General features: G+C 36.9%; 1 protein-coding gene across 4 annotated transcripts in view; it reads left to right on the top strand.

Annotated features, from left to right (window-relative positions):
- The window catches only part of LOC138691298 (pre-piRNA 3'-exonuclease trimmer-like), a 355,843-nt gene that overhangs the window by 201,531 nt on the left and 138,789 nt on the right, over positions 1–15,523 (top strand). For all 4 annotated transcript variants that reach the window (XM_069813142.1, XM_069813140.1, XM_069813143.1 and 1 more), the window contains one exon: positions 9,010–9,096. In XM_069813142.1, the coding sequence (XP_069669243.1) occupies positions 9,010–9,096 (87 nt within the window). The remainder of the gene's footprint in view (positions 1–9,009; positions 9,097–15,523) is intronic.

Genomic DNA, 15,523 nt, shown 5'->3' with positions numbered 1-15,523 from the left:
CATTTCCAATTGTACAGTCATTTGCTCTTGACATACCTTTAAAGCCAGAAGAGCACTGGAAATGATCACGTATAAACTGTTCTTGTCTGGAGAGATGTTCCAATAATAATTCAAGATAATTCCCTTTGTTGTCGGAACTTTCATCTTCATGTTCTTGCTTACCTCAGAAGCAACAACTTCTATAAGTCTCTCAATTACATCTGTTTTGTTTCACAATTTTATTGTGCTTGATGGCTTGAAGCTTGGCTCCTTCAAAAATTGCATGTTCAATTCTTCCACATCATAAGAGAAAACGCTCTTCATTCTGAAGATGTCTTCAACTCTGAGGTTTCTTGGCTTTTCTATAAAACTTTTTTTGTGACAGAACCCATAAGAAGGTGATGACCACTCATTTTCACTCCCAAACAGAATACAGGTATAACAATATAACATTTTTCTCAGAGCATACTGTTATCTAAGGATATTTCTCATACCATGAGAATTGAAATTTTCTAATTTGTTTTCCTTCATACGCAATTTTAATTTGTTAATGTGTTGTTGATCTCCTATCTTTGTAAACACATTTTCGTTTCATATGTCCAACTTGAAAATGGTTTGTCTTTCAATTCAACAAATAATGACTTCAGTGTTCTCTCAGTATGAGCAATTTTTCACAAAATTAGTATGTAACACACACACTCTCTCTCCCTCCCTCCCTCTCCCCTCCCCTTCCTTCCCCCCCACCCTACTCCTCGACTCTCTCCTTCCCTCACTCCTTCCTTCCACCGCCTCCCCCTCCCCTCCATACCCCTCACTCTCCCTCTCCTCCCCTCAACTCCCACCCCTCCTCCCCTCCCCTTTCGTCTTCCCCTCCCAGCCCCCAGATCTCTCTCCTTCCCTCCCTCCCCCTCCCTCCAATACTGTTACCAGGTATAGTAACTCAGATTTTTTGGGTAGCCTTAACTTCACAAGAGCTTCGCCACTGATACTAATATTTCCTATTTAACACTTAACACGATTTTACTCTTTGGGATTCTCTTCTTCCTAATACACATCATTATAATAATCTTGCTAAATTTTGACATGAGTATTAAGTTCACTTTAGTTTGATCATCCATTCCTTAACCTCAAGCAACACTCATAATAAACTGTCTAAAAATTGTAATTACCTTCACTAATATCTTTCAGAACTTCCCTAGACCATTTTCTGAAATTTACTTCATTATCATAAACTTCTACCGATATTTATATTAATTAAGTAGCCAATGTTTTAAATTTCCCAATATCTGTTTCAATTCTATAGCTTCCTAACGGACCTCTATATCCAATTTCTCCTAAGCACACGTTCATTACACTAAACACGATATACCAAAATTACATCACTAAACTACTATATTCCAATATGTTAATTTGAAGTGTCATTTTCCTCTCGGACATTTTTATTATTTTATGCACCATCTTCTCAGATTGTAACTTTTTTGGTCCTTAATTCTATCCGTCAGTGATAAAAGACTGCACAGTGGTGACAAAAGCATGATCTCTTCTCTCCTCATCCTTGTTGAATCCTGATGTCTTCTCAGAAAGCTAACTGCATCTTCCCTTGATTTTTCGTAAAGTTCACTTGTTTCTGTTTCTTGGCTTCTGCTTCCTGCTGACTCATGTTGTCTCTTTGAACATATATTGCTGTGTTGTCTTGCTCGGTCGACTATTCCACTTGACTCAACAGATTCCTGACTGGGTCCTGCTTGGTCGTCACATTTGTCCATCAGCTGTCTGGTCTCCAATGTGGGCTTTCATCTCGTCCATACTTCATTCCGCTGACTTGACCGTTCCTTGTCTTCGCAAACCAAATCATCTATAAGCTCTTTCGGATATTCAGTAATCAATATAATATTGGACGAAATATGTACAGAATTATTCTTCTCTCTCGTTGGATAATTTCTACCTCGGATACCTGGGATTTCTGTGAACCGAAGTTCCTCTGACAATATTCTAAGTCATACATGTTTCCATTTATCTTTATTTTATCCTTTACCAAGATCGCAAACTGACCTCTTGATCTCGCCTCTTTCATAAATGGTAGTAACATCTGTCTTTTACTCCTTGTTTCCACACTGTAGTCTTACTCAAATTTTAAGTTCGTTCCTCTCAGCATGTTCATGTTCAAATGAATCAAGATAAATATTTTTGTATGTATGTGTATTTGTTCACACTGCAAATGGGTAATATCCAGTAGGAGTGGTAACTAATTACCAGGGAACGGATTTATATGGACTAAAAATATATGAAATATGTAAATATATATGTAGTTATTTTTACCAAAATATGGAATTAAATATGGATTTTTACCAAAATATGGAATTAAATATGGACTTAAAATTATAAAAAAATGACTATGTACGTTAAATATTGGTACATTTTAATCAAACTAAACAAAAAATATAATGGACGTACCTTATCTTCCAATGTAGTTTCAACAAAACACAATTTTTATTGTCTGTTACCATAACAATAGGTTACAAACATTTCTTTCAAGTGCTGAAAAGTGAATCTTCTTCTATTGTCTCTGAGGATAGATTTATACTGACTAAAAGAGCGTTCGACGTCACAAGAAGTAACTGGTACATAATTCAATTTCACAATGTCTGCTGGGGATAAGTCCAAGTTAATCTTCACTGTTGATTCACCACTCATCACAGCAACAACCTTTTGTAGTTCTTCATATCCAGGGTTTTTTTAAAGTACAGTGTCCACCTTAGCTCTTACTGCATCTGCAACTTTACCTCTACCACGATTCAGTTGTTCCACAGTACTATTTATAATTTCAAAACTTTCAGATAGTGAAAGGTGCCTATTTTGGAGACTTTTGAGCGTTTTTATGATGCATGAAAATGTATGCTGAATGTGAGCTAAGTCATTCTTCACACTTATGTCACAGGTAACTGTTTTCGCAGTATCAATTGAGACTGCATCTTCAGAGTCCAATGCAAGGAGAACATTGTTAATAGAGTCTATATGTTCGGCATAATATTCAACTGCTTCTAGCCATGTACCCCATCTAGTTAAAATTGGCTTTGGTGGCAATGGAATTTCAGGGTACATTTCTTTCAACACGTTAACTCTACTGGGAGTTTTGAGAAATACTTTTTTCACTGATGAAATCAACAAATCTACTTTAGGGAAATTGTCTCTGACCACTTCTGCCACACGATGAAATGCATGCGCCACACAAGTAAAATGAGTCAATTTAGGATATACAACAGATAATGCTTGTCCAGCTTTGACCATATAAGGGGCAGCATCGCTAATAAAGAATAACACATTATCGTACATAATACCCTTTGGCCACAGGATACCCATAGCTTCGTTGAACAGTTTAACTATAGTTTTGTTATTGCACTTTTCTAGAACATCACAATGTAAAAGAATTCGTTCAGAATATTGTTCACTTAACAAACCGATAACTACATTACCAACAAGTCTACCTTCTTTGTCGGGAGTCTCATCAATGGAAACCCAAATTGAACTATCTTTAATTTCATCTCTTATCTTCTGTATTGTCTCATCGTAGATGGATGGAGCATACGTCTTCCTAAGTGTTGACTCATCCGGGATTGTATGTTGAGTATATTTTTCAAGGAATTCCCTGAAGACCTTATTCTTTAGTTTGTAGAGAGGAATATCAGCAGAGATGAGAGAACGGCACAGGTCGATGTTAAACTCAGATCTTACATTCGATGTTGTTGGTTGTGTTAAAAACAATTGTCTCTGCTTGGAATTTAGTTGTTTGTTGGCCTGATGTTTACTAGTTGTAATGTGTTGTTGCACCAGGAACTTTTGTGTAGATGATACTGCACACTGACACAAATTACAAAATAATATTTTATTGTCAGTTGATAAACCATCTTCTTTAAATTCTGAAATGTAACTTGTTAGTTTTGATTTTAAATTGACTGAATGACGTACTTTTGGCATATTTACCGTCTTTATAGTATGATTTACAAAACTGAACCTATGTGTACTCTGACTGGCATTTAACTGTTGAGCTGCACAACTGAAGTCTGTTAAAAATTTTAAATTAAATTAATACAGTTTTGTAACTTACTTTCCCATTGTTGATAGGACTGCTAATTTTCAAATAACTCTGATGTTAAAGGGATTACTGAACATGTGTTTAAATCTCTATTGTTGAAATGTATTTTTAAAAGTTAATGGAATTTTGTTTTGTTTTATTGTTAAACCTAATATAATATGGACTGTTTTATATGAAATATGGAAAATATATGGAAATTAACGAAAATATGTACTAAACTCTAAAATATGGAAAAATATGGAAAATAAAAGTAGGATTTTTCAACCCTACACATTGTGAAACATAAAGATAATGCAAAATATAAATTATATTAGCTTTATAAGTAAATATGTATTTACATATAAATCCTTTCCCTGCTAATTACACTCAATAATACTTTGCACTACCACTATAAACTATAAAACTTCACTGATACAACACTCAGTGCTGTAGTTGGGCCGGTATGCCATACTGTCTAAAATAAAAACTCGCTGTTACCGTACTGGAAATAAATATAGACTTGAAAATATATTAATTATGTTTAAATAGCCTTTAATTGACTTAGAAATGAAGGAAATTTTTAGAAATTTTGGTTTATTTAACGATACTCGCATCTGCCAAGGTTATATCCGCATCACCAGTGTGCTGGAATTTTGTCCTGCAGGAGTTCTTTTACATGCCAGTAAATTTACTGACATGAGACTGTCGCATTTAAGCACACTTAAAGCCCGCGCTATACCAACTGCGCTACTGAGGCTGACACTTCAGAAGTAGTTCTGTGGTTTGATTTGTTAATTTCAAGCTTGCATAGAGCTGTGGTATTTCTATAAGAACGAGTAATTGGGTTTAGGTGTTTTTGTTACACTTTTTTTTGACATAGGTATGTTTCATCATACTTCACACTTTCATCACATTGTCTTTTGTTACAGGCCTACGATGTCACACATTAGTTTCTGACACACATAATTTTAAGTTTCTTTACTTGAACTGTAATTGCAATAATTAGTAGCCTAATAATTAATTACGATATATTGTTATACGTTCCCAAGGTTATGGAATAAATTTTTTAGGTGATAATCAAAATTTTTCATGTATGCAATACACGTTAACGTGGGGAGTGGCTTCTGGTCGTGTTAACTCTTACAGAAAGAAAATCAAGGAGATCTTATGAACTTACAGTATTTTTAATACGCTTAAAGAGGAGGTAAATAGATTACAAAAACAGTTGTTGCCGCACTTTATATCGACTGATTACGAGGCAACCGTAATGGCCGTAATTTCAAATACATTTCCACAAGCGAAGCTGGCCTGTTGTTTACTTCGTCTCGGGCAATGTTTTGCCACCACGCAAAAAGAAAAAATATACAGATCTCGATACAAGATTATCACGAATTGTAGAAAAATATCAGGAATATAAATCCGATGAGAATGTCCTAGGTTACCTTCGAGCAATTGAACATGGTGTCACTTTGGTTAAATAACTTATTTTGAATATGTGCACTAACTTTGGGAAAAAATGTGTATAAAAATTGATGAGTATTCAATAAATAATAGTGAAAGTAATATTGTGACGAAACATATCCACTGTGGCACAAAGGTACGTATGACGAAATACAATCTGTGACAAAACATGTCCATATGACGAAAAAGTCCGTGATGGAATAGCCGTGACAGAACATACTGTTGACGAAAGCACTGGTTACAAATATGCCGGATCCCTGAGTAATTAACATTAAGTCTATGGCATGGTGCCTAAAGAAATCTACATTGATTTGCTAATTTCAAACCCTGCCCTCAGATGTCTTCGCATAATACTAATTTTATGATGTGACGCTTCAATAATTCTGCTTCACTGATTTACTAGCTTTAAAACTTGCTCAGATATAATGCTAGCAGTTTGCTAGAGGAGGGGAAATATTGTTACTTTTCGTGCGTTCATGAATCTTGAGTCCAGTTACATATTATAGATTCTATTACAGTTTCAACTAAAGAATGACTATTACTGCAATGAACGATACCTGCACCAAGAAAAGAAATACTCTTCCAATAAAAGAGTTCCTAGGCTTTAGTTCCTAAAAAGTGTTGGGTCACTAATGTCAGCATATAATTTCTTGCCTTATATGCAGTTGTGGGGTCAGTACGTCTAAGGATTTGAAGTCTTATGAGAGAAGGTCTAATTTTGTAAGTCTAATGTCATTTTGTCTTTGGAACCAAGTCTAATACAACCTAGTCCAATTTACAAAAATGTCTTAATACTACATAGTCTAACTTGCAATGACGTCTAGTACTAACTTACTGGCTTTTAAGGAACCCAGAGGTTCATTGCTGCCCTCACATAAGCCCGCCATTGGTCCCTATCCTGAGCAAGATTAATCCAGTCTCTATCATCATATCCCACGTCCCTAAAATCCATTTTAATATTATCTTCCCATCGACGTCTCGGCCTCCCCAAAGGTCTTTTTCCCTCCGGCCTCCCAACTAACACTCTATATGCATTTCTGGATTCGCCCATACATGCTACATGCCCTGCCCATCTCAAACGTCTGGATTTAATGTTCCTAATTATGTCAGATGAAGAATACAATGCGTGCAGTTCCATGTTATATAACTTTCTCCATTCTCCTGTAACTTCATCCCTCTTAGCCCCAAATATTTTTCTAAGCACCTTATTCTCAAACACCCTTAACCTATGTTCCTCTCTCAAAGTGAGAGTCCAAGTTTCACAACCATAAAGAACAACTGGTAATATAACTGTTTTATAAATTCTAATTTTCAGATTTTTTGACAGCAGACTGGATCATAAAACTTCTCAACCGAATAATAACAGGCATTTCTCATATTTATTCTGTGTTTAGTTTCCTCCCGAGTATCATTTATATTTGCTACTGTTGGTCCCAGGTATTTGAATTTTTCCACCTCTTCAAAAGATAAATTTCCAATTTTTATATTTCCATTTCGTACAATATTCTCGTCACGAGACATCATATACTTTGTTTTTTCGGGATTTACTTCCAAACCTATCACTTTACTTGCTTCAAGTAAAATTCCCGTGTTTTCCCTAATCGTTTGTGGATTTTCTCCTAATATATTCACGTCATCCACATAGACAAGCAGCTGATGTAACCCGTTCAATTCCAAATCCTCTCTGTTATCCTGGACTTTCCTAATGGCATACTCTAGAGCAAAGTTAAAAAGTAAAGTTGATAGTGCATCTCCTTGCTTTAGCCCACAGTGAATTGGAAACACATCTGACAGAAACTGACCTATACGGACTCTGCTGTACATTTCACTGAGACACATTTAAATTAATCGAACTAGTTTCTTGGGAATACCAAATTCAATAAGAATATCATATAAAAGTCCTCTCTTAACCGAGTCACATGCCTTTTTGAAATCTATGAATAACTGATGCACTGTACCCTTATACTCCCATTTTTTCTCCATTATCTGTCGAATACAAAATATCTTATCAGTAGTTGATCTATTACACCTGAAATCACACTGATGATCCCGAATAATTTCATCTACATATGGAGTTAATCTTCTCAAAAGAATATTCGACAAAATTTTGTATGACGTCAACAAAAGTGATATTCCTCGACAGTTACTACAGTTAGTCTAGTCCTCCTTCTTAAAGATAGGTACGATTATGGACTCCTTCCATTGATCTGGTACAATTTCTTTTTCCCAAATAGCAAGTACAAGCTTATAAATTTCGTTAGATAATGCGCTTCCACCTTCTTGTATTAATTCTGCTGGAATTTTATCAATACTTGGAGACTTATAATTTTTCAGATTTTCTATCGCGATTTTGACTTCCGAAAGTGCGGGTTCGGGTATAAATGGCTCATCAGTTTGTATTTCAATTTCGTCCCGATCATTTCTATTTGGCCTATGTATATTTAGTAGTTGCCCAAAATAGTTTATCCATATGTTCAGGATTGAATGAGAGTCTGCAAGCAAGTCACCATTTTCATCCTTGATCATGTTTACCCTTGCCTAATATCCATTCTTGAATTCCTTTATACCCTTATATAAATCTCTAATGTTTTTATTTTTGCTATTTGTTTCTACCTCACTCAGTTTTTCCTTCAAGTAATCTCTCTTTTTATTCCTACCTCTCAGCTGTGCGTGCTGAGTGCTCTTTCCATCAGAGCCATACTGGGACACAATCCACTGGGCCGGCCGAACTCCTCTCATTGTATTGTATTATCATTGGAGTTCTGTTTGTTTTCCTTCATCAATGCCTTGAGTCCCTTCTTCATCTCTTCATGGATTGATAATAAAAGTGAAGTATCTTTTCCATTTGTTGGCCCCGGATTTAACTCAGCACCTCCAATTATTATCAGTAATATTGTCAATACTATTCATATTGCTCGAAGTAGTTAGTCATAGTCCAAGGGGGTCTGACCTCCAAACACTTCACCCACTTTTGTCCAGAATCTTCCTATTCTTGCTGGATACACACATAACTCAACTCCCATCTTACTTTCACAATTCACTTTCGTCGTATTCGAAATTAACTTAGTGATTAGTAATAAAAATACACTATTACCCACTATATTTGTTGCACTCTGAGCTATAACCTTACATTGCTGTGTCAGCATCTGCACTCTACAGAGTTCAGTTAAACACGATTGTCTTCGCTCCTGTTGATTGATGATAATAATAATAATAATAATAATAATAATAATAATAATAATAATAATAATACTGGTGGTGGTGGTGGTGGTGGTCTCTAGATTTGTGTACATATGCAGTAGTGGTGGTTGTGGTGGAGAAATTAATATTCTCTAGATTTGTGTACATATTGCAGTGGTGGTGGTGGTGGTGGTGGCGGCGGCGGTGGAGAAATTAATTTTCTCTAGATTTGTCTACATTTTGCAGTAATTGTATTGATGATTATTTGCTCTATGAACTGTTTGTTTTGAGTTCTATTAATTATTAATTTATTTCAGTGTTTGGATGGTCCTGATCCAATTTCTCAGAGGCCAAGATGGCTTCATGTAAAAAGCAAAGATTTCCGAATGATTGACGTCTCTCAGGTAAGATATTTATGAACTTACGGGTATATTGAACAGAAACACTGTCATTTCATAGTTGTTGTCGCAGGTGGCCTCGTGGTAACCATATTGGCCACTTGACCCAAGGTTCACTAGTTCAAATTCTGCCAAGGATAATGGATTTTAAAGAGTGATGAAATGTTAAGCATGGTTTCCTCCGAGAGAGATGTGAAGCTGTGTTGTAGGTTTATGTCATGTAAAAGAACCCTGTCCATGATGGAAGGCTGCAGCACAAATTTTTGGGCTATTTCTTACCCGTGTAAAATGAGGAGCATTTTTGCTAAACTCGATACATGCACAAAATTAATTTTCTCAGAAAACGAGTTTTATTGTATACAGTAGCGTGCAAATTAATCCGAACATGACATATTTTTACATTTTCTATCATTGTTGGCCTCACAGCTGCTCATACCGCTTTAATTGACATCTGTAGTACGTGTAATTCCATTGTTGAAGGTCTGTCATTATTTTTTTATAATATGTGACTTTTGCCTGTCGTTTTGTACTTATAAGCATTTCAGTTGTGTTGAAGACTTAATACTGCAATCCTGTGTACATTCTGTCGTCTTCACAAATGGATACAACTCCACGAAAACTGTCTAAAATTATAACATTAGCAGAGCATTCTTCCATGGCACAGAGGCAAATTGCTGCATAATGTCACATTGGTTTGGCTACTGTTAATTCGATCATAAAACGATACAGGGAGACTGGATCCATCACATCCCAGAAAAAAGGAAACTGTGGCCGGAAAATGAAGACTTCACCTGCAGATGATCGTTTAATTGTCAGGAAAAGTAAATTAAATCCTAGACTAACTGCTGTCGACTTAACCCGCGAGTTAATGGCTACCACTGGGGCGAATATTCACGTCACAACAGTGCGGCATAGGCTTTTGGAAGCTGGACAAAGGGCTCGTAAGCCTATTAAGAAGCAACTGCTAACCCCTGTTATGTGCAAAAAACGCTTAATGTGGGCAAAATTACACCAACACTGGACTGGAAGAATGTACTTTTTTCCGATGAGTCTCATTTCGAGGTCCACGGCCACCGTGTTTCTTATGTACGGAAAGGATCCGAAAAAGTAACAGCAGCTCATCTCCAACAAGCACCCAAATACCCCCCTAAAGTAATGTTTTGGGGTTGTTTTACACATGAAGGGCCTGGAGCATTAATACCTATCAAGGGAATGATGAATTCTGACAAATATATTCACTTATTGGAAACCAGAATCGAACCCCAGCTGCAAAAATCATTTCCGGATGGCAGAGGTGTGTTCCAACAAGACCTGGCACCATGACATACGTCTCGAAAAACTACAGAATTCTTCAACAAGAAGAATATTCAGGTACTCCCCTGGCCAGGCAACTCACCCGACATCAACCCCATTGAGAACTTGTGGTCAATTTGCAAAAGAAGAATGCAAAAAATGGATTGTTCTACAAAGGAGAAGATGATTTCTGCCCTCATTGGTGTATGGTTTCGTGATGAAGAAATGAAGAATATTTGTGGGAAATTAGTGGAACCCATGCCAAATCGTCTCAGAGCTGTTATTAGGAACAAGGGAGGCCACATAGATTTCTGAGGTATATCTTTAGATCCCTTTTTTATTCCGTTTGAGTGTTTTTGCATAAGTAATTACGTTGTTTGGATTAATTTGCACACTACTGTACATAGTTCATGTTGTGGGAAGGAGATATTTCTAATCATCCTCTACACATGGTATGAATCGAATTATGCAAAATCTGGGAGCATAAGGTGATCAATCAATCTTCTAATGTATCCAGCTGTTTGCTGACAACATATAGTCCACTATATTCCACTGTAGTCTATCTGCATAAGGTGATACAGAAGCTAAACGTCATATGATTGTGATATATAACTCATTTTCGCAAAATTTTGCATCTATCGAATTTAGCAAAAACTCTCCTCAAATTTCGAGCCTGAATAACCTTGAAGTTGATACTTTATTACCAGGGAAAGGAAGTTCATGCCCTAAAAACATGAAGAATATGTATGTATTTGTGCCGTAAAAATAGATAAATACGAGGGGTAGTCATAAAGTTTTAATTATCACCTCGAAAAAATGAAGCTGCGACCATGAAACTTGGTGATGGTGTTAGTCCTTTTCTACATATTCACCCTTCAATGCGACACATTTTTCCCAACGATGGATGACTTGATGGAGGCCTTGGTTGTAGAAGTCTGCATTTTGGCTGTTCAGGAAACGTTCCACCTCAAAAATCACCTCTTCGTCATTCTGGAAATGCCTGCCACACAATGGTTTTTTCATCCGAGGAAAGAGGAAGGAGCCACTGGGTGCCATATCAGAAGAATAAGGGGGTTGAGGCAAAATTTGACAGCCTAAAGAAGCAGCATGTGTGACTGTGTCCTGTGCAGAATGAACTGGGGTGTTGTCATGAAGCAAAAGGACCTCCTTGGACAGCTTCCTGCGACGCTTCGTCTTGATAGCCTCCCGTAACCCCATCAGGAGATTTCGGTAGTATGCTCCTGTGATGGTTTGCCCCTTCTGAGCATAATCTGTCAGCACCACACCTTGGATGTCCCAAAAAACACTCAGCTTCACCTTGCCCGATCATGGTTGGGTCTTCACATTTTTCGGTGGTATTCTCCTGATATGGCACTCAGTGAATTCTTCCTCTTTCCTCGGATGAAGAAATCATTGCGTGGCAGGCATTTCCAGAATGACGACGAGGTGATTTTCGAGGTGGAACGTTTCCTGAACAGCTAAAATGCAGACTTCTACAACCAAAGGCCTCCGTCAAGTCATCCATCGTTGGGAAAAATATGTCGCATTGAAGGGTGAATATGTAGAAAAGGACTAACACCATCACCAAGTTTCATGGTCGCAGCTTCATTTTTCGAGGTGATAATTAAAACTTTATGACTACCCCTCGTATGCTACAAGATATTATGCATTATCAGTCTGAGATTATTTTAACAGAATAATAAGGTATAGGCTTAGTCTGTGGATTTTGAAGTGGTTGCCTCATTGCTGAATGCTCTATTTATACTGTTGTAGTTCACAACTAAGTAGTGACATATGTTTTCTGTTGTCATTCTTCGCTTGTTGTCTCTCAGCATAGCTTTGTAGCACGAAAAACTTCGTTCTACGTCATAAGAAGTAAGAGGGGCTTGCGCAAAAGCTCTGAGCTGTTCCATAGAAAATTTTGTTGGTTTTTGGGGTGTTTTTCCTTCGAGAATATCTTGAATTTCTTTAAGTTGATAATAGCCAGGGTTTTTGGAAAGAATATTTGCTGTTTTCTCGTTCACTTTATCTTCTACATTTCCTGGCACTGATGTTAAACTGGATATTGTTCTATCGAAATTTATTAAAGACTGCAGTGAAGGAATACCAATTGCTAACTTGAGAATCTCCCTATGAGGACGTTATCGTTAGTTCAAAATTCATAAACATAAATTAGTCATGTTTATGAGGTTACACACTTTTAAAAATGAGGGAAAGACAAACATACATAATATGCAGTTTCCCTGCATAAATGTTAAAATATGATGCTTTTATAAATAAAGGCAAAATATGCACTTGTATTCAGAAATTTGTGATGCATGTGGATAAACTTTCAGCATATTCACACAACGATAGAGAATAAATATGCAAATGCATGACCTTCCTTTCCCTATTTATTACCTACCACTACCTACAACTAGGTCATGGGTGTCGGAAGTTTGATGTCATATCTAAACTTGAAACATGCAAGTGGCTGAAGACATTAAGCAACATTTTTATTTAATTCTGGTAGCAGTGACAGCAAGACATATACCGTATTTCATATTGAACTCGAATTTCATATTATTTAAAAATGTGTATCTTCATCCAGAAATCCACACCTGTGGAGTAACAGTTAGCATGTCTGGCCGCGAAACCAGGTGGCCCAGGTTCAATTCCTGGTTGAGATTTTTTCCGGGGTTTTCCCACAAACCAATATGAGCAAATGCTGGGTAACTTTTGACGCTGGACTCCAGACTCATTTCATCAGCATTACCACCTTCATCTCATTCAGATGCTAAATAACCTAAGCTGTTGATAAAGCGTCGTAAAATAATACTAAAATAAAAAAAATACTAAATTCATTCAGAAATGACTAACATCTTAGACTGACAGAGAGTAAAACCTAACCATTTTCGCCCTATTACTACATATTATATGATGCTGAAATGATCAGGAAGAGGAAAAGGAATTGGCTGAGTCACTGGTTGAGCAGAAACTGCCTTTTGAAGGATGCACTGGAAGGAATGGTGAACGAGAGAAGAGGTCAGGGGAGAAGAAGGTATCAGATGATAGACGATATTAAGACATATGGATCATATGAGGAGAAAAAGAGGAAGGCAGAAAATAGGAAAGACTGGAGAATGCTGAGTTTGGAGTGAAAGACCTGCCCTCGGGCAAAACACAATGAATCAACTACATATGTGGATTATTGTGATTTCCTAGTTGCCATGTTGAATTTTCTTTTGCCAACTTTGTTTCGAATTTTGATATTGAGAAATACTACAGTTGGCAGTTACTTTCTGTTATATTGACTGCATCATTTGATTAAAGATTAATTTTTTGGTCCTACAGAATTTATTTATGGTACCTAACAATAAATTATTTCGGAATATGTAGGGTAAGTACTTTCTTGTGTTAAATTTTTAACGTACCTTTTTAACATGTTTCGACCTAATTTCGATCATCTTCGGATTCCGAAGATGACCGAAAATAGGTCGAAACATGTTAACAAGGGACGACATATATAGCTATGTTGACATATAATTATGTCAACTGCCATTATACAAGGAGCACACTCAATCGAGTGACTTGGTGGCTGGGGTTCCACAGTATATGCACCGTTAGGCGAATAATCTACTTACTTACTTACAAATGGCTTTTAAGGAACCCGAAGGTTCATTGCCGCCCTCACATAAGCCCGCCAGCGGTCCCTATCCTGTGCAAGATTAATCCAGTCTCTATCATCATACCCCACCTCCCTCAAATCCATTTTAATATTATCCTCCCATCTACGTCTCGGCCTCCCTAAAGGTCTTTTTCCCTCCGGTCTCCCAACTAACACTCTATATGCATTTCTGGATTCGCCCATATGTGCTACATGCCCTGCCCATCTCAAACGTCTGGATTTAATGTTCCTAATTATGTCAGGTGAAGAATACAATGCGTGCAGTTCTGTGTTGTGTAACTTTCTCCATTCTCCTGTAACTTCATCCCGCTTAGCCCCAAATATTTTCCTTAGCACCTTATTCTCAAACACCCTGAACCTATGTTCCTCTCTCAGAGTGTGAGAGTCCAAGTTTCACAACCATACAGAAGAACCGGTAATATAACTGTTTTATAAATTCTATCTTTCAGATTTTTCGACAGCAGACTGGATGATAAGAGCTTCTCAACCGAATAATAACACGCATTTCCCATATTTATTCTGCGTTTAATTTCCTCCCGAGTGTCATATAAAGATTAATTTTTTGGTCCTACAGAATTTATCTGTTATTGTTATTAGAGGAGAAAAATTCGCTGTGAATTGAACTTCAGGTTAGGTCAGTGGTTAGAGTGCTTGGTACTTAGAACCAAGGATCCGGGTTCCATCCCCAGTGCCAGAGCGAATTTTTGTCCTCTAATAAACATTGTTACCATAACAGATAAATTCTGTACGACTAAAAAATTAATCTTTACATAGGTTCTTCGCCCAACAGTGCATATACTGTGGAATTCCGGTCACCAAGTCACTCAATTGAGTGCGCTCCTTGTATAATGGTGGTTGACTTAATATATGTCAACATATATGTCGAAAATGGAGTAAGGCCACAAGGGGAAAAACACTAGAGGAGAGGGATTCAATCTGATGCTGTGGATTGAACTTCGGTCTAGCTCATTGGTTAGAGCTCTTGGTACGTAGAACCAAGGGTCCTCGGTGCCGGAGTGAATTTTTCTCCTCTAATAACAATTTGAAGAAGCTGCCAACGTACATGAAATGATAGTTACCTGTGAGTGTTATTTGTAATGTGAACGTAATTATGATGAAAGACTTAATAAAAATGAATCTGCCCTTTAATGAAGGTGACCATAAGGGTCCAGAAGAATGATACCGGTAACTGCACTTTTACAAATTTGACGACAGTTAACACTAGGAGGACTAGAGTTACTTTCTACCTACAAGGACCGGACTTGTCATTTTGATGGGTGCAGGTTTATTAGGGTTTCATTCTGGATATTTAACAGTTTTGGGTAGGAATGTTTGTTTAGATAATTTTTAAATTCTTTTAAGGAATATGTATCATTTTTCTCTATTATATGAGATTATTAAGGCTTTAATAACTATTGAGTTCATATTAAGAAATATAAGTAGAAATGAAAGGAATAATTTTCACATTTAAAT

The sequence above is a fragment of the Periplaneta americana genome, chromosome 16, assembly GCF_040183065.1.
Source record: "Periplaneta americana isolate PAMFEO1 chromosome 16, P.americana_PAMFEO1_priV1, whole genome shotgun sequence".
NCBI classification, from domain to species: Eukaryota; Metazoa; Arthropoda; class Insecta; order Blattodea; family Blattidae; genus Periplaneta; species Periplaneta americana.
This window is presented reverse-complemented; position numbering and strand designations above follow the sequence as displayed.